This window comes from Sinocyclocheilus grahami, unplaced genomic scaffold (genome assembly GCF_001515645.1).
Source record: "Sinocyclocheilus grahami isolate Dianchi unplaced genomic scaffold, SAMN03320097.WGS_v1.1 scaffold22.1, whole genome shotgun sequence".
In the NCBI taxonomy this organism is placed as follows: domain Eukaryota; kingdom Metazoa; phylum Chordata; class Actinopteri; order Cypriniformes; family Cyprinidae; genus Sinocyclocheilus; species Sinocyclocheilus grahami.
The window spans coordinates 1,326,493-1,351,409 of NW_015505201.1; the positions used below are offsets into that span (position 1 = coordinate 1,326,493).

A 24,917-nucleotide genomic window follows, 5' to 3' on the forward strand; every position below is an offset into this window, starting at 1 on the left:
AGATTCGCATGAAAATCGCATTCGATTTTTTTGCCCAGCCCTACCCAGCACACACACATACAAATACAGTCACAGCTGAAGATGAGCAAGATGATGATTGTAACCTGGCTAAAAGACTTGCGTGCGTTTCCACTGGCACGGAGCGAGCGTTTTCAATTCATTCCTATGGAAGTTGAGCTTAAACGCTTGCACGGCGCATTATGGGATTGAAAGCGGCAACAATTGCTTAATAAAATAATATAATTTAAAACACTGTATTAAATTTAATTGAGAAGAATTTAAAAAGAAACAAATAACAACCACAACAACAATAAATAATGATAATAATAATAATACATTATACTTTGTATTGGATTAAGGACACTGTATTACTTTTAATTTAGAATAATTTAAAATTATGTAATAATCATAAATCAATTCAAATGATCCAAATTTAAAAATAATACAATGTCTTATTATTATTATTATTATTATTATAAAGACAATGTATTAATTTAATTAAGAATCATCTAGGAAATGTATTATTGTTGTTGTTCTTCTTCTTCTTGTTATTTGAAATGTTACATCTTTATTTTCAGGTTTAAATTGGACCTTGAATGTGGTCTCAGACTTTTGGACCCCTGTATTTTTATGCTTGTGTGTTTGCATGTGCCATCTACACATCCATGGGTTCTTACTCTAATCAACACACTCACAAATGTCAAAATGACAAGTATCCTACTAGAAGAGTCCCCTACTGATCAAGGGACAATCATTTACAATAATAATAATTCTAAAATGAATAAAAAAATATGATAATGTTGTGTAGTCATCTATAATACCTTCTGTAAACACAGCCAGGTTTACTCGTTGAAACATTTATTCATGATGAAATAATTACTTTATAATTGTATTGGAGTCTTACACACATGCTATACAGTTAATTTGAGTGATGACAGCTATTATGGGAGTGGCTTGATGGAGCACAGGAGATGCAGATAACTTGACCCTTAAGAAACTTTAATTAACGCTGTCACATAACAAATCTGCTTCAAAGATAAAATTAAATGAACTGCTAATTACAACATTGAAATAAAAATGTAAAGCCTGTACAAATACTAGAACTCATGAATATAAATAATTGGGAATAATGTCCAAAAAATGTAAATAAAATAAAAACTGTGCACATTTCATTTAGCTATTATAACATTTATGTAGTTTTTTTCGCTTGGCTGTTTCCAGAAATTTGCCAGGTGTCTTTTTTAATTATATGATGTCATTACGTTGCTGTCTTGCCGCCAGCCAATCGCTTCAAATCCGCTAATTCGTTTGAAGAACCAAATTAGCCAGAGATCAGTTATCACGATTACAAGATCTGCAATCTTTCAAATCATCTCAGATGTATTAAGCGAGGTACGAAGAACGGACCCCAGGAAACAGCCTACTGGTAAACAGTCACAAACCTAACAACACACACACGCCACATGTGAGAGGTTGCGGCTTATTTGAGTGCTGCATAGCTAGCTCTAGTGGCTGTTGACTTGCAAATATTAAAAACACACCATAATGAGGAAAAGGCCTACAGACCACATGTGACACACAAACATCAGGTTCTCAAGCTTGAAACCAAGCCACGCTGCGTTTCATCTGCATTATCAAAGCAGATCACAGAGGTTGGAGCTGAGAAGGCTGAGGGCTTGAGTCTGTGTTTTCAGAATGGTGCAGTGGCTGAGAAAAACAGAGAGACAGGTGCTAAAGCAGTTCTTTATTTAGTCAGCTGACGACAGCTCTAGGGGAAGATATGCCTGCGATTAAAATGTGCATCAATCACTAGAAAAAAAAACAGGAAAAAAATTGATTTGCATTTCCTTAAGGAAATAGCAGTGGCTGTGAAGCAGAGAAAGAATGGTGTAAAAGTTTTAGCCAAGATTCGATTTTAAGCTTTAGTTCTGTTAATGAAAAGCCGAATCAGAGCTCAGAATCTTGTCAGCTGTGCAGGAGAATCAGCACACAGCCTGACACCATCTTTGTAGTGTAAAGGCAAGTAGAAGGTTAAATAGATGCAAAAAAGCCACATTATGATTCGGTATGCAAATGGGTGCAAAATACTAATCACAATTCAGTATGCAAAATATAATGAAGTCATCACTGTCAGATTTCCAATACCAAACATTTTACAGTCAATGGGAGATTTTCAGAAAGTAATCATAAATGTCTATGTAACATTAAATAATAATTATTATTAAAAAAAATAACACACTTGAGGCTCAAATTAAATTAGGAAAGCAGGAAATAGTGTCAAGTTGTTCAAGGTTAATTGCAAAAAAAAATCAGAGTAGAAAATAAAATTAACAGCAACAAGATTTCTTAGATGACTCAAAACCCTCCTTCAATGTAAGCCTATGGAATATGTATTACTGTTATTTATCTAATAAAACTAATTGTTAAATGAAATTTAACGTTTTTTTGAACTAATATAAGTTTAAGTTGAATCACTAAAATTACAAACTGGCAATAAAATAAAATAAAAGAAATATAGTATACTAAATAGTATTTTTTTAACCACATAAATGTAATAAATTACATTTAAAATAAAAGTGAAAAATAAAAAGCCAATTCAAAATATTAATAAAAGTATAATCCAAATAATACTAATATAACACTGTTCAGGTATTTCTATTTTGCCTGAATGCTAATGAAGTCTAAATGAAGTCTGAAAATAGCATTTTTAAAGCACATCAAATTAATAAAATCTTATTAAAACTGAAAAATAAAAAGCTAATTCAAAATAGTAATACAAATATATTACAAGTAATACTAAAATAAAACTCTCCTTTCAGGATTTATTTATTTTTTTGCTTATTTGATAGTCCACTACCTGAATGCTAATGTAAAACAAGAGCATACATCTGATTTGAGACGCCATTCATTTCCGAAGCACGAACAACAGAATGAGTTACATGCCAAAGTTTAATACTCACACTAGCACCACAAAAAGTAAAAATATAAATAAAAGGAATCAATACTGTTTACACAAACAGCCTTCATAAACAACTTAAGTACAGTAGCAAAACATCTCATTAGTGTCTTAGTAAACGACCTCCTTGTGGCATTTACAAGAAAAGGAATCAATATCCAGTCTTGCAAAACCTCAAATGAAACCATAATCTTCCTGTCCGTATACACAAGACAATTGTGTGACAAATTGTGAGGTAAAAAAGATTAAATCTATTCTAGTGAAACATTTAAGTCAATGTTAAGTGTTCTGGGGAGGCCGAGAGATGTGGGGATGAAAAACAAGCGCACGAGTGTGTTATTGAGACAGATGTGAGTGAAAGAGCGAGGAAATTCCCAAAGGCCTGTCTGTCTGTCACTAAAAGACGAGAGAACACCTGAGTAATGGGCTGAGAAGGACCAGTCCAAACATCCCTCTCCCTCTCCTGCCTCTCTGCAAAGACAACAACATTATTCACACAAACTAATACAATCATCGCCCGACAGCCTTGACCACTACTGAGACTTCCTCTGCATGCTAATGGAGCCACGGGTAGACAAACACAGCAGCCATCCCAAACCCCCTCCAGGTCTGCAGACGGGCATCAGTGAAGCGGGGAAAGCCCGACACATCTGCAGCAGGCGCAGACACCCAGAATCTTTCAAAGGCTAAAAAACAATTATAACCCGCTGGCATCCATCCATCCATCTTTCCAAAGGATATGCCAGCTGGCGTGTGCGCGGACACGCATACTCACTGATGCATAGATCAGATGCAGGTCAGTACGAGCACACAAGAGGGTAGATGCAATTTTATTTTGCTGTCTATGGGGCATCTGTTCAACTCCAAACAAGCAACTCAACAAGCTTTCTAAATGTACACCTGCGACCACTGGCTCTTGATTACATCATTGTTTACAAATTACAGACAAACTATCTAACGGTTTGAACATCAAAAAAAATCTATGTTTTATATATGAATCAAGCATCAAAACAATAAAAGTTTAATACCGCTTACATTTTTTTCAAACATTAGAATGTGTCCAGATTAATTTGATCTTTTTCTGAGCATGAAATAATGACTATCATACATTTTCACCATGATTTACAGAAGACAACCACAACAATGGCATTCAGTAACTTATGCCTTGTCAGGCATATTTAGAACACATTTTAATTATTTAAAATGAGTGTTGTCAAATCGATTAAACGCTATTAATCGCATCCAAAACAAAAGTTTGTGTATATACATATTCATAGTACACACACACATATATTGTGTGTACTATGTATATATTATAAATACACAGGCTTACCTGTATATATTTAAAAAATATACGTAAAATATAAAATATAATAACATTTAAAAATAAAAGCATGTTTCATTGTACACACACACACATATTGTGTGTTCTATGTATACATTATAAATACACCGGCATACCTGTATATATTTAAGAAATATATGTAAAATATAATAACATTTAAAAATAAAAGCATGTTTCATTTGTAAATATGTATGTTATGATGAATGACATTTTTTTACATGAGCTATATATATATATATATATATATATATATATAATTGTTATATAATCGTTATATAAAAATACAAATTATAATTATGTGTGTGTGATGAATATTTTGTTGTTTTAGATCTATATATATATATATTTTTTTTTTTTTTTTTTTTTTACATGTGTACTTCATATCTTTTGATGTTTATGCAACTAAAATCAAATAAAGCAGGATGGTCTTACCTCTAGAGCTGCGGCTCGCTTCTTCAAAAAATTTTCTATATTCCTTGCCGCTGTTTCCACAAGCTGTGCCGCATTATTTGATTTCACAGTGAAATAATTCTGATTATCCATAAAGATCTGCCATAACGGAGAGAAAAAGACACTCATTAGGGACTCTGGTAATGAGGTAACGAGATGATGGTTTACCGGTAATGATTGTTTTGATAATTAAGCAGGCTTTTATTGAGGATTAACTCTCGCTTATGATTTGTTGGGGTGAATACACATTAAAATACACATACATCAATATGTACAGGGGTGTGTGTGCGTGGTAAAGTGTGAAGGCCTTTGGACCTCTGACCTGTCTTAGATTATTCCCAGCGCTGGCTGTGTCTGCTAGAGAAACCAGCTCCTGCTGCAGTTGATCTACCCATTCTTTTATCCTGCAAACACAAACACTGCTATTAAAATATACAGTTGCAATCTAAATGTATACCTAGAGGGGTCAGAAAATGTGATGGAAAACAATTCAAGTCTTTATGAAGTAACTAAGCCACAGTCATGAAGACAGCTACATACGTGAGTCATATCGAAAGCAATTTGCAGTATGGAAGAGTTACAGCAAATGTGATCTCATGACAGGTGCTTTTAATATGCACGATTTAAAAATAGCACGAAGCAGCTACAAACGACTAAATAGTCAGTTAGCACACTGCAAGCAAGAACTCAAGATGAATAACCTGGTGAACGCACAAAAAAACCCTGTCCTTCAGAGCAAACCCAAAACGCTTCAAGCACAAACATGTGCACCTCAGAAATGGCTTTAGTGATTGTTTGTGTTTTGTAAATGCTGTGCTTTTATTTTGCAGTTTGTGTGACCCTACCTGATTGTCTGAACTAAACAAATGGCTCATTTATTTGATCAAGATGACACAAAAATCGATCAAGCAAGTCAAATCCTCAATAAACCTGGGCATATCAAACTTAGCAGACAAAGGGTTGTACAAACACAAATAAGTTACCTACCTGGAAACAATCAGCAAACGTATGCAAAATAAGAACATTTCGCATGAACTTTAAAATAAAAGCACAAATGTTTAAAATGAAATGCATCTGCAGAATAACACAAAACTGGCGATCCCTCAAAGTGTTACGCTTCCATATTTTTAAGTATTTATATTTTGAGAAAGCAAAATCTTTCATTTTTAACCTACAATTTGTAAATCTTATAAACCGCACATGGTTGCAGACCTGTTCTACAAGACAAAAATTCAGAGAAGTGGTTCCAATGACTGCTCCGCGTGGTTATATAACATCCAATTAATATTAATAATTAATCCTACTGTACAGCCACACTTTGATGGAAACTCTCTTTCTTCATGATATTCCTTGATGTTACACTGCAAGATGAAAAGAGGAGTGAATTCATGGACATCAGGACGAAGTCACATGTCTTTCATGGCCTCTGTGATCACAGATCTAAAATTACCCAAACCACGATGAGAAATTCAGGAGGTGTTTGCGAAGTGTGAAGTCCATCGGAAAACTAGAGGTATCATCTCTTGAAGAACTGTATTTCTGACAAACTGTGATCCTAAACACTCATTTGTTTTTATGCAATATACATTTTGTATTTTAGCAAAATATAAAGCACTATTTATTTGTTTGTTGTTCATTTTTTATTTATTTATTTTTGAGGAAACGTGTCCTTGCTAAATAAAACTTTTAATTTCCTTAAAAATTTAATTAAATTAAAAAATAATCAAATAATTAATATAATTTACAAATAATGTATCACTGTTTCCACAAAAATATTGCATCACAGTTATTTTCAACATTGATTACGATGAAAAATGTTTCTTGAGAACCAAATCAGCATATTTGAATTACTTCTGAAGGATAAAGACGAGTAATGGATACTGAAAATTCAGTTTAAAAATATGAAAATAGAAAACAGTTTAAATTGTAATAATATTTCACAGCATACTGATTTTACTGTATTTTAATAAAACAACTGCCGTCTTAGTAAGCCTTTTTCAAAAACATTATGTAGTGTATATGAAATCATTTCTAATCTTTAATTATTAAACATTCTCACTCGCTCATGCAGCACAGAAATATTCGGTAAAGCATTCTGCCCTCTCATGTATTATTTTTGTGAGAGAACAAAAGTCTGCTGTCTACATAAAAGAAGCTGAGTAGCAAATGTTCAGTGGCTTTGTGATACCAGAGAAAAAGGCCAGGTTCTTACGCTCTTTCCCAGAAGAACAAAAACACACATATCCACAGCAGTCATCCAAGTTTAAGCCGTGAACCCAGACCATCAATACTAGTATAATAGAACCCTCCAGTGCTCTCTGTATTGGGGTCAAAAAAAAAGGAAGTGAAAAAAGATAGATGGGCTGCAAAGAATTCTGAATTTAATATAGACTCCTCCATTCTTCTCCTCTAGCGCTCATTCTATTCTTCTGTCATAGGCTTTTTTCCTCAGGGGCTGGAAACACAGAAGCACAGATGTAGGTTGCAATGAGACAATCTGTTGGCTGAAGTGCTTTCTAACGAGCAGAGGTGGACAGATATGGTTATACCAGCACTTTTTTGCACCAAGTCTGCTATGTCAAAATATCCTGTTTGCAACTATGCCTCCAGCAATGTAAAGTCCCACACATTCTTTAAAACACCCTGTAAATAAGCCATTACCAGTCAGACCTCCTTCACTCACAGGGCTTTGGCTGGCTCACAGGATGTTGCACACTACCTAGTAAACTTACAGCCACACACGCTGCCAGGTTTTATGGTGGAAGAAAAGCAAAGTTTCTCACAACCACCATGACTCATGTACTGATGCAACAAAGTCTAAATGTCTGCAGATGTACGAAACACTCAAAGAAATAATTTAATCAAAAATAAATTTAAAAAAAATGCTGAAAATGTAGATGTGTTTGCTTCTTCATCTGAACAGATTTGGAGAAACTGCAACATTATATTACTTGCTCAACAATGAATCATCTGTAGTGAATGGGTGCCGTCAGAATGAGAGTCCAAACAGCTGACAAAAACATCACAATAATCCATAAGTAATTCCCACAAGTCCAATCCATCAATTAACGTCTTGTGAAGTGAAAAGCTGTGTGTTTGTAAGAAATAAATTCATCATTAAGGCATTTTAACAAATATGAGTCAAAATATGAGTCCATAATGAATCAATCATTCAAAATAATGCTTCCTCCAGTGAAAGTCCATCCCACATCGAAATAGAGCAACATATTTATTAAGAACCATTTTAGATTGTTTTCACTAGTAAATGTGCTTGATCTGTGCATATTTCTCTCCTGATTCAGACTTTTATCAGCTGTTTGGACTCTCATTCTGACAGCACCCATTCACCACAGAGTGTAATGCTACATTTCTTCAATTCTGTTCTAATGAAGAAACAAAACTCATCTACATCTGGGATGGCCTGAGGGAGAGTACATTTTCAGCAATTTTTCATTTTTGGGTGAACTATTCCTTTAAGTTGAAGCTTAATCTACAGTATAATGAAAGTACTTAATTTTTAATCACAGTTAAGATATACTACAATACTTGCAGGTTTCTTACTATGCATAAAATTGGTTGATTATCATGTGGTTTAATGCATTTCACTCTTTAAAGGTGTAGCAATGATGTTGCAATTATTCACAAGAACATACAATGGTGCATTTTGAGGCATAATTAATGCAATAAGAAAACTTTTATAATGTATAATACATACAGGCCTCAAGTGACGTGTTACCTAACTGTTCATGTATCTTTTACATCCAACAGCATTATCTTGAATTAATAGATAACGTCTATCTAGTACAGTAGGTAAGATAAAATGGTTAGTCAAAGGAAACATCCACAGTTCTTTAGATGAATTCTGCTAAAAAGGTAATTTGTCAGTGATCATAATAAGTTCATTCACTTAAATTTCCAAGGTCCATTCAGAGATTTCCCTGTGCTCCTCTATAATAAGCTATTTAATCCCTTTACAGGCTGAGGATTAGCGCTCATCTAACAGGGGAACAGAACTGTGACTCTAAGCTTTTTTTCTTTTTAAAGAACTTATGGCTAAGCTTACACTAAACAATTGCTGCTGGGAACAATGCAAGGTTCTAGACCAGGGAACCATGCAACTATTTATTAAGGGGGCACCATTGCAGTCAGACTTGGGTCGGTTAGGACAGATAAAACAAAGCTCTAATGCAACTAAACTTGCACGCTTTGATGAATCCTGTTATTATTTCTTTCTTAAAAACATGTTGGGGATAGCTTAAACATTCCTGTAGTTTAAAATGTTGAGCAAGGCACTAGCAACACCAAAGTCAGTGATTCATTCTCAGGGAATTAACTTATAAAATGTATACTGTAAATGCAACACAAGTCTGTCAAACACTAAAGGTTTGGGGTAAGAAAGACGTTTTGAAAGAAGCCTCTTATGCTAACCAAGGCTGTATCAAAAATTCAGTAATACAGTAAAATTGTGAAATATTATGACAATGTAAAATAACTGTTTTCTATTTCATATATTTTAAAATGTTATTTATTCCTGTGATGACAATTCAAAGCTGAATTTTCAACAGTCATTACTCAAGTCTTCAGTGTCACATGATCCTTCAGAAATCGTTCTAATATGCTGATTTTGGTCTGCTTGTTAGCAGAGCTTCTATTATAAAATAATAATAATAAAACAAACTTTGCACAGCTAATGAAATGAGACCGAGTAAACAATAGAATTTTCCTTTTTGGCTGAACTACTCTTTTAAGTGTGCTCCTAAACATACCGCTTATTACAGCATAACATTGATCTTGTCCTCTCCACAGGTAAGTGGCGTCTCTGTGTCAGTAAGTGGATGAGCGTGGGACTGAGGGACAGGTGTCTCAAGTTGTCAAGAGGACACAGTCACAGTGATCACCTGCGTCATCTCTCTGTGGGAATCCTCCCTCAGTTCTCTCTCGAAAAAGCCTGTTTCTGCACTAATACTACCAATTGAAAGAAACCAGAGGAGCAGTGTGGCTTATGTCGCTCCAAATTGAGTGGATTAGTTATTGAGTACTCTCACTTCCTTTATAAGTGTATCTGAGGCACAGATGGGAGGGAAAGCCGAAAGTGTTTTATTTATTTGTTTTTTGCTGTTTTTGTCTTGATGCACCTTTTCTTTCTCTCCCACAGTAATGGTTTCAACAACCGTTGTACATCCAAGAACAGACAGAAATAAAACTAATTGTGGGAAGCAAAAATGAGCTACAGTATATGCAAAAAATAAACTGACACACATACACATAGTATTACTTTGCAGTATCTCTCACAACTAAAGGAGATGGTTAAATATGTTAACTTAAAGCTGCAGTCGTAAGTTTTGCCTCTTTGTCGCCATCTCTGTTTGAAAACCTGGAATTGCAGCAGTGTGAGGAATTATCTAGCTTGCGTGGGTTGTGCGGCGGCTCGGCTTCAGCGCGATTAATCTAATATTCTGAAGAGTATGTGTGGCAGTCAGTCACCGCACTGGTGTGGATATTTACTGTACTTCGCAATCACAGATTCTAGCCTACATCTTGGAATATGACCCAAATAAGAATTTTCACTGGATATTGTCATCTGAACAAGTAACAAGTCTGCCACGTTTGTTCTGACCAACTGAGGAAAAAAGCATTCCAATAATTATTATTATTTATTGTGCAAATTATTATTATTGTTATACTTTATTCTCAAATTGTTAATGTTAACTACATCAGCATTGTGTGACTATGAGTATAGTGTGTATAAGCGAGTAGATTTCAATTTCTGTACAGTCTAAACTCTAATTGTCATAATCTTTGAATTTCATATTAAGAAATTATTTTAACCCAAAAAGCAAATTATGCTCCCTTCGAACTGGTTGTCTTCAAAATACAAATCTTGTGTAATCCCAGGCTATCTGTAATCAGAAGCACATTTAAAACTGGAATATAATTTAATTTTTATTCACATGTGTTTCATAAACACATAATCCTTTCTGGATTACAATCCGCCATCAAAATGATAAATGTAATTATTCCAGCTGCTGTGAGAAAAGGCTACAAACAATCCTCCACCTGCAGCATCCTTACACGCGATAGCCTACTAGCCAGGACAACTTCTTTATGTTTACAGACGTGACGTAATGACAATGAATTTCCCGCGAAAACCTACCCGTATCACTCAAATTAGAAAACATTATTATAAGCTAACCGTTGTGAATCGGGCTAAAGTAAGGCAATAGTTTTGAACACTGGCTGGTTATGTACTTGCTCAAATATTGATTTCGGATCATTTTTAACCAAAAAAAGTTACGGACTGCAGCTTTAAAGGAGAAATTAGTTATCTTAAAGGGACAGTTCACCCAAAAATTTAAATTAGCTGAAAAGTTACTTAACCTTAGGTCATCCAAGATGTAGTTCATCGGAACAGATTTGGAGATATTTGGCATTACATCCCTTTTTTACCAATGGATTTTCTGCAGCGAATGGGTGCTGTCAGAATTAGAGTCCAAACAGCTGATAAAACATCACAATAAAACAACAACCAATCCACATGACTCCAGTCCATAAATTAACATCTTGTGAAGTGAGAAGCCATGTGTTTGTAGTAAACAAATCCATTATTAGAATGTTTTAACTGTTGTCCTCTCACATCAAAATTCACTGACATTTTTTAGAACTGTTTTTGCTTGTTTTTCTGCGCATATTTTTCTCCTGATTCAGACAAGACGACTTTTCACTGGCAAAAGCAATATTATGGATAGATTACTCACATTTTAGCCAGAAACAATAATTGCTATTCACTTCACAATATGATAATTGATTGATTGGAGTATGTGGATTACTAGTGATGTTTTCATCAGCTGTTTGGACTCTCATTCCGACGGCAGCTATTCACTGCAGAGTATCCAATGGTGAGCAAGTATGTAATGCTAACTTCTCAAAATCTGTTCCATTGAAGAAACATTCTCATCTACATATGGCCTGAGGGTGAGTAAACTTTCAGCAAGTTTTCAATTTGTGGTGATCCATTCCTTGAAGCTTTCCCCCTTACTTTTAATTGACACTGTACTATTCTGCTGTAACCTTTTCAAGACAACCTTTTCAACAACTGAAAATAACACAAAGGCATATCATTCTTTTTCATTATTTTAAAGCAATGCATTATTGACGTAGATTCTCAGACATCTACCTGAAGAGCCCATTTAACAAAAGCACTTGTTATGCGGAACAATTATTTCCTGGTTTTTACGGCCATTACAAATATATTGACCTACGTCAGTTCAGGCCACCCAAGAGGTTTGTTTTTCCTGAATGCATGTTCTAGTGCAGAACAAACAGGTGGTCAAATCAAAAGGTCCAGCTTCTTACATAATCTTTGTAAATCGTTATCTTAATGCATTGGATTAATGCTCTTCACACCATGCAATAAAACACAATGTGAGACCACAGTCACGATGTAAAAAATACACCAATTCTGTCTATTACTGCATTCAGAAATGACAGTTTATAGATTTATGAAAGCACGTAAAAATCTGTGGCATGTTAAGATTGTATCAGTGAGGAAACTGACAAATCTCTTGTTCTGCTGTCACAACCACCTGGTGAAACAATCACTTTTTAAGCAGCAGTGCAGACAATAAGGGCAATTCATCTCAGATGCATCTGTCCTGAAACATGCTAACAACAGGAATACCTCAATGTACTGAGCTGGGGAATAGCAATGGGCCTTCCGTACAAATTCACAATCGTGCACATCCACAATAGTTTAAACTTACTTTTTGCATAAGATTTAACTTGTCTGCTATACAGACTCATTCAAATATCAGGTTAACAAAAGACTTGCCAGCTCAAAACAGAAAAATGCTCAACCATCTGTCAGGTCACATCTGTCTCTCACAAACACAATCATTTGTTTGCCTACATGGTCACAATGCACTTCTGTTGAATATTGTTATGCAATACATTAACTAAAGCAATACTGAACTTTTATTCAAGTAACATTGGAGCAAATAATCTGGACGTCTTCAGCTAGGTAAAATAATGTGTCTATGTTCAGTTAAATATCTCATGCTGAATGATATTTGTAAAGTGAAAAATCTTAAATCATGGGAAAAGATTACATAAGGTGAAAGTGAAATGGAAACCACAGGGGGTAAAAGCTTTAACCTGGCTTATAACCTTAAGATTAGTGTCAGTAAAAAGTTAAACACATACACACAATATGTTTGCGAGATTAACATACCTTAATTTGTCAAAATTCACCAATAATCTAAAAGAGAGTGTTTAGCTGAAGAACCATTGTGAACAGATCGCTGAGTCAGATTTTAAGAACTGGAGCAATGAATGAATCATGCTTTTGAGCCAGTTCTTTTCAATTGGTTAAACCAGCTAACAAATTGTACTGATTCTTTTACGAATCATAGTGACTCACTGATTCAGTCCCACAGGCTCTCAAGATCACTGGAGGAGAAGATCATAATCAGAAGACTTCAGAAGGCTTGGGATTTCGCTCACAAGTCCTACAGAACACTTTTAAGGTGCTTTTTGTTCCTTTGTTTGGATCTTAACAGTTGTGCTTATCAACAGTCTTGCATGGAAAAGTCTTACATGAAAAACCTTGAAGAGTGAATAACTTCATGCCTTGATAAACAAATCAATAATGGGAAATAATGTCTCCTCCCCCCAATCATTCAACATAATTCATAATATCGATTGTGTATTTGTCTGCTGTATTATTAAACAACGTTACCTCTTAACAACATTAAACATAATTTATATATTGTCTATAAGTTTACATGTACGTTTTAGCGTTTGGACATTATTGACCATTATTGGGGCATATAGATGTAGACAATTATTGTTTATAATGAAACAAAAAGGTAACACTTTACTTGAAGGGGAGTGCATAAGACTGACATGGCACCTTCATAATCATGTCACGTCACATGTCATGGATATGAAGGAGGTTTTATGCATGTTTATGACAACTGTCATTAAGTGTCATTCGCTCAGTTATGTAATTTTTAATGCAAATATGACATTATTTGACCTAACCCTACCCCTAACCATAGCCCATAACAAAGACATCTCAAACAATGTCATCTTTGCATTAAAAATTACATAACTGAGCGAATGACACTTAATGACAGTTGTCAAAAACATGCATAAAAAACCTTCATATTCATAACATGTGTGGTGTCATGTCATGATTATGAAGGTGCCATGTCAGTCTTATGCACACCCCTTCAAGTAAAGTGTAACCAACAAAAATCTAAATAAAGTATACAGATTACATACGATGCGTTACATTCATGTTAAACTGCACACAAGTAAATAAATAGTTTGTGTATTATGCATCCAGCACGATATACACACTCACAAAAACTTACAATTACACTTACGCACGTTCAAACTGAATGAAAGGGGAAAAAAGCGTTTTAATCAACAGTTGAAACACTGTGACGCTCTTCTGCACACACAACAACGTCAAAGTACTTACATGAGCGGACTGGGGAACTGCGATGGGCACGAGATATGAACAGATGCGAAGAGGAACATCATCAGCGCGGAGATTCTGAACGGCTTCATGGCCAGATCTGTTGATCTCGAGCGCACCATCATCTGTCAGTGCACACCAGTTACTTTTCTCCTGAGATATAACGCGTCGTTCTCCTGTCCTGCTGGATAATCTTATTGTTTCCCGTCATCAGGTTAGAGACAGACTGGATCGGATTGGTGATGAGTGTCCTGTTGGATAGCTCTATACGCGCCGCTTCATGTTACAAAAGCGCGTGTGTGGCTCTTCTGTGTGATCCTGCGCGCGCTCTGATCAAACTACTGACCCCGTATAGAGGGGAGGAAGAGATCAATAGCCCCGAATCAGCGTCATTCTGCCCCCACCCCTCTCTCTTGCCCTCTTATTGCAATAGCCTTCATCGGATCTTCATGCAATGCAACCCTCTCCAGTCCCTCTCTCTCTCCTCCTCCTCCTTCTCTTACGCTTCCTCAACACATACTAAGTAACACCCTCCTGAAATCAATTAAGAATGCGTACAAAAGTGCCGTGATACCCACTGAAAGCCAACTAAGAAGATTTGGCATTTACATGTTTACTTGAGTACGTTTTTGGCACATAAATAAATACACTGCAATGATTTGTTAAAAATACTTGTTTTTATTGATATTTTATATAATACTTATGGTTACACAACGTATATAAATACTTACATTGATTTTATATTATTAACGGCATCTGCATGCAATACTACACTGTAAAAAAAATTCCGTAAAATTTACGGTAAAAAACTGGCAGCTGTGGTTACCGGAATTTTACCGTAAAACTGATAATAATTATAATAATAATTTTGTTTATTTGATAGAATATTTATTTTAATATAAATTACATAAATATTTATAAAATCTGTACTACTATTACTACAAATACCTAATATATTTATAAGTATACATTTTTATATTATTATTATTATATTATTCAACAACAAAATAACAACATCATCAACAACAATAATATATTAAATAAAAACAATGCTATCTTCAATTCTACATGAAACATATTTTATTTATACATATTTTTATATAAATGATCAACATTTTATTATATTATTATTTAATTATATTATTATTCAATAATAATAAAAACAATTATTATTGTTATATTTATAATAATTAAATAATAATAATTATTATTATATGAAATAAAAACAATGTCTTCATACTACATGAAAAATGTTTTATTTACATATTTTGTTATTTATATAAATGATAAACATTTTATATAATAATAAAAATCCTCATCATTATTATGAAAATTAAAATGCCATCTACATTCTACATATTTCTTATATGTTTATTATTATATGTATATAAATTATACACATTATATTTTAATAACAACATTTATTATTTTTATCATTATTATTATAAAAATAACTCAACACCAATCTACATGTAAAGACTATAAAGCTATTTAATCAACTATTGCCTAAAATACACTGCATTTTTATGCTTTTGTTTGAATCTGATCAATATCAAAGGCTCTCTCTTGCTTGTTTTTCACAAATATTCGTTCATTATTCATTTAGGACATCAGTGAATGATGTATCTCATTCATAAACACATACGTCTATATATCTTGCATGCACAGCATCCTATTTATTTATTATATAAAAAATAGGATGCTCTGCATGCAAGATATAAGGCAATGCTATAAATCACAGCCGAGTCATATAGCTATAATGCTCGTTTAAATGAGATACTCTTTTTTTCCTTCCCAATGAAATAAAGTTAATAAGCCAGCAAGCAGGGATGGGAGGCAGGTCGGGGCAGTAAGCGACGAGTTACCCAGGGATTTCAGCTTTCATCCGTTGCCTAGCAACCGCGCTCTCCGCGGCAACGACGAGTGTCAAAGCAAGGCGCGTGCAACAGGGCGTGAGACTGCGAGAGAGCGCAAGTTCTATAATAGGAGAGGCCTTGTGCTTTTGTTCCCTGGTCTGTATGCAGGTCCATTAGCACCCATCCATCCCATCGAACCGCGGATCCAATAGGGCCTAGAGGAGGTTTTGTACTGATGCACCACTGCAGAAAAGAGATACAGAGTAACCCTGTGGTAGCTTCAAGTAAAATAGCCAACTACATAACAAACCAAGATAAAAGCTCTGGGCCTGCACTGAAAAGTGAATGAAAAGACGCCGTCCCATCATCAAAAACACACTTTCTCATTAAAACTCCCAATAGGTCTTAAATAGACAGCACTGTTGTGACCTCTTTCCTCTTATGCACGGCCCAGCCGATGATTAAAGGATGCTGGGAAGCGGAGTGCATGTGCACTTTGCTTGCTACCAGTTTAATGTGTTCACCCAACTCTTTTCAGACAGCTCTGTGTTTATGTGGTCGGGCCTGCACACAGGAGGCTCTGGCGGTGAAGTGTTTTAGACATCGATGTGCATTAAAAGCATTTCCGAGGACCTTCCAGGTGCATTTGTGGATGAAACTCTTTATGTACCGGCAGAGTGTTGGGTGTGTTTGCGAGCGCGCCTGTGGCTTGACCGTGGGCCGTTCAGTAAAAGCTAATGACCGAGCTTGTTAAATGTTCACAGGAGATTCTCTAGCTGTTTGTCTAGACCAGGGGTTTTCAAACTAGGGGGGTGCAATGCAGTGCTAGACACTGTTATTTTATATCATCAAGATACTTTGAGTTTTTATTAATATTTTGAATTAGTATTTATTTTTATGTGTTCTGTTATCATTTGAATGTGAAAGTTTTAGTTATTTAGTTGTCTTTTTGTGATTTTTGTGATTTTTTTTCCTTTCCTTTTTTTTATAGGTCATAGTATTTATTTATTTATTTTCATTCATTCATTCATTCATTCATTCATTCATTCATTCATTCATTCATTCATTCATTCATTCATTCATTCATTATAGGTCATAGTATTTATTTATTTATTTTCATTCATTCATTCATTCATTCATTCATTCATTCGTTCATTCGTTCATTCAATCCAGTTTTATTTTTGGAACATCAAGGTAAACTAAATGAAAATAGGAAATGGTGCTTTGGCAACTATAGCCGAAATAAAATAAGTTTTTTTTAAATAATTAATTTTATTATTATTTTATAACATTGAAGTAACAACATTTTTCATGGTTTTAATTTGAGTTTTAATTTCAGTTAACTATAATAACCCTGGTTCTAGGTCACTGGTGAAGTTTAAACATAACAAAATAAATAAATAAATAAATAAGATTAAAAAAATAAATTTGATTAAATACACAACAATAGTAATAACAATAATATTTGTTTAAAAACCAAATGCAATTTACAAAATAAAAATATTAAATAAAATTGATTTGAATAAATAAAAAATAATTTTGCTATAAGTTTGATTGCATCATATAATAATTGCTGTTAATAGTCATATAATAATTGCTGTTAATCGTCTCCGTTTGATTACGTATTTAATCTTTAATCTACGTCACCACTGATAAGCTACTACTAAATATTGTAGAAACTTAATTTTCTGTAAAGTTGCTTTGCAATGATTTGTATTGTAAAAAGCGCTATACAAATAAACTTGAATTAAAAAAATTAAATTAATAATTGAATTAATAAAACATAAAACTGGATTTCAATAATACATCTAATAGTACAGTACACTGTAAAATATTTACTAGCAATTTCTGAGTAAAAACTTTCCCTACATCAGTTGTTTTCAGTGTAGTAGCCTAAAGGCCGGTTCACACCAAGCACGATAACTATAAAGATAACGATAAAGATATAGTTCTAAAAATCGTTCTCAATATTAAAGAATAGCATAGTTCACACTACAACTATAACGATAACGATACAGAGGAACGATATCGTTGTGATCACTTTCAAAACAATTTTTTTCCAGCTGATGGAACGATAAAACACTGACAGCCAATCAGAACGAGCTCAAGAATTTAAAGCGGCAGACACATGTGCGCTTAGAATAAACAGACGATATCGTACGCTGGTGTGGACGCTAATATCGTTATCTTTATAATTATCGTTCTTGGTGTGAACGGGGCTTTAGTAGTAAAGCGAAATGATGTAACAAAAGAAACGAAATATTTTACAAATATCTTAAACATGTATATTCTATGTTTTCACACTGTAAATTGGGTGTTTATACATACAATTATTATTATTGCCTTTTAAATTATATGGTGGGGGTCCTTCTATGAGAATGATCATATTTGGCTGTCTGTTGCAAGACAAAAAACCCCACTACAATTATTAAACGGAAGCTATAGTGTGTGCATTTATGTATTTATTACAACCTGGTTTCGGTAACTCTAGCTACGCGTTGATTAGGCCTGAAACAAAACACAGCATTGCCTCTTGGGAGAGTTTTGAGGAAGCTAATTAACTTCAGATGTAAGACGTTTGTCAAAGCAGTTCTGCGACGGCTATCGAGCTAAAAACCGTGAGCGGCGTTTTTCAGGGAAAGCGTTCTCATCTGCACAGTATTACTGAGTAATGCTGGCTGATTAGACGGATCGAAAACAAGAATGTATCACGGTCTGCTGAACTGAGGATGATGAGTATCACACACTCACTAGAACATCCTGCTCTCCGAGCTACATCGCTCCCCTGAGTCCTCCTACCCCTGAACCCTCGTCTCCATGGCAACATGCCCTGCCTCACATTACCCAGAGAGAGAGAGAGGATGCTTACAACACTCCTCTCAGAGGCTGTGGTTCTTGTTGCTCCTGCTTTGGAACAAACCTACACTGGTGAGGGGTAGTTTCTTTGTGTGGTGGCAGGGCTTGTTATCGTTCTGGTAACGCCACCTTGTGTTCTTAAATTTCGCCCTGACAAAAATGCTGAGAGGATAATGAGGCGCGGATGAGTCAGAGTCCCTCTTTCTCCCTCATTTGCTCTGTTCATGTTTGCTACAGTTCAAATAATGGGTCAGCCCAATCCATATATCTATATAAACAGAATCATACAGCTAATAGTTAAGCTAATCAAGCTGTTGAACTTCTTTTCACGAATACAGTATGGTTAGTCTCTGAGGTACTTCCTGTGTAATTATTAGAACTATTATATCTCCATCTGCTGGCCAAACACTGTAAATACAAGACGTGGATCCACAAAACTATTTCATTCAATCATACACCGTATTTTGCCTCAAAACGGGGGAAAATGATAAAATTAACAAATGTACTTTTTAGTAATCATAAACCATTCTCGGTAGCTAATGTGAAGGTCATAATCTCCTTGTTATAGGCCCCTACTACAAGCTACATTTATAAAAATAAAAAAATCATATCGTGAAATATCATAATTTAAAATATAATTTATTCCTGTGATGGCAAATCTTAATTTTCAGCATCATTACTCCAGTCTTCAGTGTCACATGATTCATCAGAAATCATTTTAATATGAAGATTTAGTTAATTTTCAGCATCATTACTCCAGTCTTCAGTGTCACATGCACGATCCTTCAGAAATCATTTTAATATGAAGATTTAGTGCTCAAGAAACTTAGTGCTTTCAAAAAAAAAAAAAAATTCTTACTGATCACATAATACATATACATATATGTTTGTGTGTGTGTATATATATATATATATATATATATATTAGTGCTGTCAAATGATTAATCACGATTAATCACATCCAAAAATAAAAGTTTTTGTTTACATAATATATGTGTATACTGTGTATATTTATTATGTATATATAAATACACACACATGCATGTATATATTTAAGAAAAACATGTTAAGTTTATACATTTAAAATATTTATATATAATATCAATTATATGAATATAAATATATACATGGCAATATTTTCAAAATATATACTGTATGTGTGTGTATTTATATATACATAATACATATACACACATATATTATGTAAACAAAAACTTTAATTTGGATGCGATTAACCGAGATTAATCATTTGACAGCACTAATATACTGTATATACACACACTACACTAATATTGAGTGATCTAGGACCTTTATATAGTGAGTGCCATTGTAAAGACTGATCCCTCACAGTCTCGTTTTTACCCATGTTAAACTTAATATGGCATCTAACCTGACTAAGGTCTGGACCTAAAATAGGGCTGACAAAGCACTCTGCAATATATAAATTAATTCGACAAACAACCATCAAATAATAATGAAAAATGTAACATTTCCCAATGTAACTGTCGACAAGACAAGCATCATAGAATCAAAACAATGAAATGCATTTTCACATTTGAAATAGAATCTATTCTTTATTATTTAGACGCAGGGAGAAAGATTTTATTTCTTAGCTTTCATATATTTTTTCTCTACTGCACAATTTGCATAATTCCATGACATCCTGTGGACAACCACAAAACCATAACATTAGATTTTTTTCTACTTTTTTTTTTACACGAAGTGAAAAACAAGACTCGTTTTACAAGCATTTTTACAGTCCGCATACAACTTCAGATGATGTGTTGAATTTATCTCTCTTTTTAAACTGAATCTGGAGGCAAAATAGATCAACAAACATCTAACAAAACATGCAACATCTATGTAAAAACATAGAAACTCTTTGACAACCATTCAATTTGACAGGAAATTTTGTGTTGTCTTTTTTCCTTTTTTTTTAACCGTATCGTTTTCATTTTGAGAGATGTTGTTGATTTCGTCAAACAGGTTGGAATGGATTGATCAAACACATGATTTTAAACAGATCCAGATATTACTTTCTTACACAGTTAGACAAATACAATATGTACAGACAGAGTTTGACCTTGATCACAATCACATGCTCAACGTCAGACCAAATAAATATTCAGACCTCTTCTTGTAGAAAATATCCTATATATTTACAAAATCAAGAAAATAACCAAAATTACATTCACACGGTTTACGGCAACTGAATTCTGAATTGAAAGAATTGAACTGAATTGAAAGGAAAAAAAAATCACACTTTGAAAGGTGTGATGATCTAAATAAAACTGATGACACTTGTTACAGGTTTTAATTGGCCATCATAATTATGCACCAACATAAAATATGCATTATTATGTTTCACATCTAAACAGATTATTTTTTTTCCTTTACAAAAAAAAAAAATCTAAAAATTCTGGTCAGCATATATATATATATATATATATATTATTTTTTTTTGTCATTATTTACGATGAAATTTAGAAACCTATGAAAACAATAACGTAAAGTGCATATGATTAATATGTACTGTGCCATACAGAGGAAGTAAAAAATAAATAAATAAAAATAAACATTATACAATATTCATATAATTCATTTCTTTTTTTCTTCTTTAACAGATATACATATATTCACACACTCGCTTGATGTCGCATGTTAAGGTTTATGCATTCAAAGAACATAATCCATGTTGCATAGATTTACCCAAACAGAACCAGTGGATTTGGTTAAAACATCAGGTTGGCACACGATAGTTCATCTTACTACGACAGCAACCTTATATTCAGGTACATCTGTGCACCACCTGTGCAAGATGCAGATTAAATCATATGGAAACATTAGTGTACATTTTATTAGCCAGGTTACAAAACCATGTTTCCATGTGTGAAATATGTCCACTGATATTGATAATGGAAACACTGACTGTTAAGTTAGAAAAGTACTGTCTGGTGTTGAGATCCTAGACAGACAAAAACACATGCCTTTATCCATCAATGGCACATACTAGTGTAGCTATACACTGATATGGTGCAGGTTAAAGAGGCAGTGATCTAAACTGACATGAACAGATGAACTTTACAGCAGAAAAACAATATTAAATGTGCACCACCATGGAACAGTGACACGTGACGCAGGACAGACACCTTGCACCATTAAAATAAACAACAAACGTTACATCAGGATTTCAATCGAGCCAATTAAGTCAGAACCCTCATATAAAAGCCAAGGAGGACTCAAATGTACATTAATTATTACCATTATCTTTTTTTTTTTTTGTCATTGCATATTTGGATTCCACATACAACTTGGTCACAAAACAGCAACTATTGATGACAACATCTGACCACTAACATGACATTTACTTCAAGATGCTGTTCATAAAGCAAACACACATCGTGGACACGTACAATCATACTTCTAGACAGAAAACAGATGCCCTTTAACCTCAGAGAACCAAATTTGAGGGCTCGAGACACTAAAAACAAAGCACGCCCTCATTTAGCATCCAACAAATAGCCATTCTTGAAATAATCAAGAGGACTTCGTGAAAACCAGATCATCTCGACTTGATTGATGGATCCATGTCCAATAGCTGATGTCAGTCACAACCTGAAGTTTCAACATTCCCTAAACATTGAAGACGACACTCAAGACATTATAAACGGAGGAATCTCGAACTGTGCACAGTTGGATGTTGCATTCAATAAGGGGAATACATTATATTTACGATTGTCTTTCTTACAGTATAACCTCTATACAATGCATAACATAGTCTGATATGGTCATTATACATCACATGATTGTGTCAAGAACTGCATCTATCTCCTTGTGAACAATGTTTTTTGCAAAAAAAATTTGGACATGTGATAACAGCTGAAATTACATTGAAATGTAATAATTGGTAGTAATAATTGGCTCATGCCTAAGGTATTTTAGATGTAGAAAGTAGTTGCAGAAATGACTCCCTCAAATAGACAATAGCATTGCTCTGGGAGTGAAAATAGCCTCAAATAGCCTCAAATGGCCTCAAAACCTTCGTCACAGTATTTCATTCAACTGATTTTCTCTTTTCATGATCTATCAGTCATTCCAGATCCACAAACCCACCTTTTCCTGTTTTATTTCTCTTTTTTGGAGGGCACCGATGGGAGATGGACGGCACGTGATTAAGGCTGCGTTTGACTGGATGTGGCCACTAGCTTGTGCCAGCTGACGGCCCGCTTACGCATGTCCACTTTGTCCAGCCAGATGTAGGCCTCGCCAATCAGGGTCTTCTTCATAAACTTCCCTCCATTTGACACCAGGAACAGCTGTGAAGAGGAAGGGGATAAAAGACAGGCGAAATGGTAAAAAAAAAGTCAGAGGAAATAATTTAAAGGGGTGGTTGATTGCGATTTAACTTTTTTAACGTTAGTTAATGTGTTTGAGAATAAACAATATCTGCAAATTTACGAAGCTGAAAGTTCAATGCAAACGGAGATATCGTCTTTTAAAATTCTGGCAGTTTAATGCCTACAAAAACGGCTGGGAGGGACTACAACAAATTACTTCTTGGGTTCGTGACATCACAAACCCTGATAAACCCCGCCCTCGGGAAAAGGCAGCAAAGGGGGCGAGGCCATGCTGCGCTGCTTTAGAGAAGAGGAAGAGAAAACTAGAGGTGCACGTAATAATCTATTCATATATGAATCGCGATTCTGTCTTCTAACGATTCTAATGGATTCACAAGTTTCAAAATCAATGTTCTAAAGCAGCAGTTCTTAATACTGTTCCTCTCGTCCCCCTGCTCTGCATCTCTCTCTCTCTCTCTCATTCAGCTCAGCTCCAACAATGAACTGTTCCAATTATACACTTATTTTCACATAGCTATGAGAAGCGTTAAACATGGACGCACGTACAGTTGCCGTACTGTACTGTATTAAAGCTTTAATCAGGATAAACCCGTAAATTAAAAGCTAACATAAGCAATAGCATTTACAAATAACAGCATATCTAAAAGTATGAGACAACAACAAACAAAAAATATAGGCCTACCATTAAAAGCTGTGCTTGCTCAGGTTCTGCACGATCCTCTTCACTAATATCCTCTGCGTCTCAATTGGGCTCAAACTGATACGTGATATTAACAACGTCTTTGTTTACAATACAACCGGAGCACATGCCGCTGAGGAGAGGGGCGGGACGCTTAGACGCGCACTAGAGGCGGTTTAGCCAATCACAACACACTGGGCTAGCTAACCAATCAGAGCCCATCGCCTATTTCTGAGGGCGGGGCTTCATAAAAGCAGGAAATGATGTTTCTCGGAGAAGGGACAGAGCGGTGTGGAATAAAGGTAAATAATGTGAAAAATAATGCATTTTTTTTAAACGAAGCATTAACACGTTAGACTGCACCCCATAAACACAATCAAGCCTAGAAAAAAAACAGTCAACCACCCCTTTAAATAATATAATACATACACTATCGTTTAAAAGTTTGGGGTCAGTAAGATTATTTAATGAATACATGTTTGAAATGAATGTTTTTATTTAGTGAGTGTAAAGATTTTTTACATTATTATGGAAAAAATATTTCTATTTCAAATAAATGCTTTCTATTCATCAAAAAGAATCTTGAAAAGAATGTATCACGCTTTTCACAAAAATATTAAGCAGCACAACTCTTTTCAAACTTGATAATAATACGAAATGTTTTTGAGCATCAAATCAGTATTTTTAGAATGATTTCTGAAGGATCATGTGACACTGAACACTGGAGTAATCATGCTGAAAATCCAGCTTTGCATCACAGGAATAAATTGCATTTTAAAATATATTAAAAAGAAAAAAAAAAGTTATTTTAAACTGTAATAACATTTCACAATATTCATGTTTTTACTGTATTTTTGATCAAATAAATGCAGCCTTAATGTGCAGAAAAGACTTCTTTCAAAAACATCTTACCGACCCCAGATTTTGAATGGCACA

At 34.4% G+C, this 24,917-nt stretch overlaps 2 protein-coding genes across 2 annotated transcripts in view; both read right to left on the minus strand.

Moving 5' to 3' along the window:
- The window catches only part of LOC107559841 (voltage-dependent calcium channel subunit alpha-2/delta-1-like), a 108,768-nt gene extending 94,038 nt beyond the window's left edge, over window positions 1–14,730 (minus strand). Inside the window, exons 1-3 of the mRNA XM_016243846.1 lie at window positions 14,236–14,730; window positions 5,074–5,155; window positions 4,734–4,850 (exon numbers count right to left, since the gene is read on the minus strand). Coding sequence (XP_016099332.1) covers window positions 4,734–4,850; window positions 5,074–5,155; window positions 14,236–14,357 — 321 coding nt within the window. The 5' untranslated portion in view covers window positions 14,358–14,730. The remainder of the gene's footprint in view (window positions 1–4,733; window positions 4,851–5,073; window positions 5,156–14,235) is intronic.
- Window positions 14,731–21,549: 6,819 nt separating this feature from the next.
- Window positions 21,550–24,917, minus strand: part of pclob (piccolo presynaptic cytomatrix protein b) — a 76,735-nt gene continuing 73,367 nt past the window's right edge. The window contains exon 38 of the mRNA XM_016243187.1: window positions 21,550–23,260. Within this exon, the coding sequence (XP_016098673.1) occupies window positions 23,117–23,260 (144 nt within the window). The 3' untranslated portion in view covers window positions 21,550–23,116. The remainder of the gene's footprint in view (window positions 23,261–24,917) is intronic.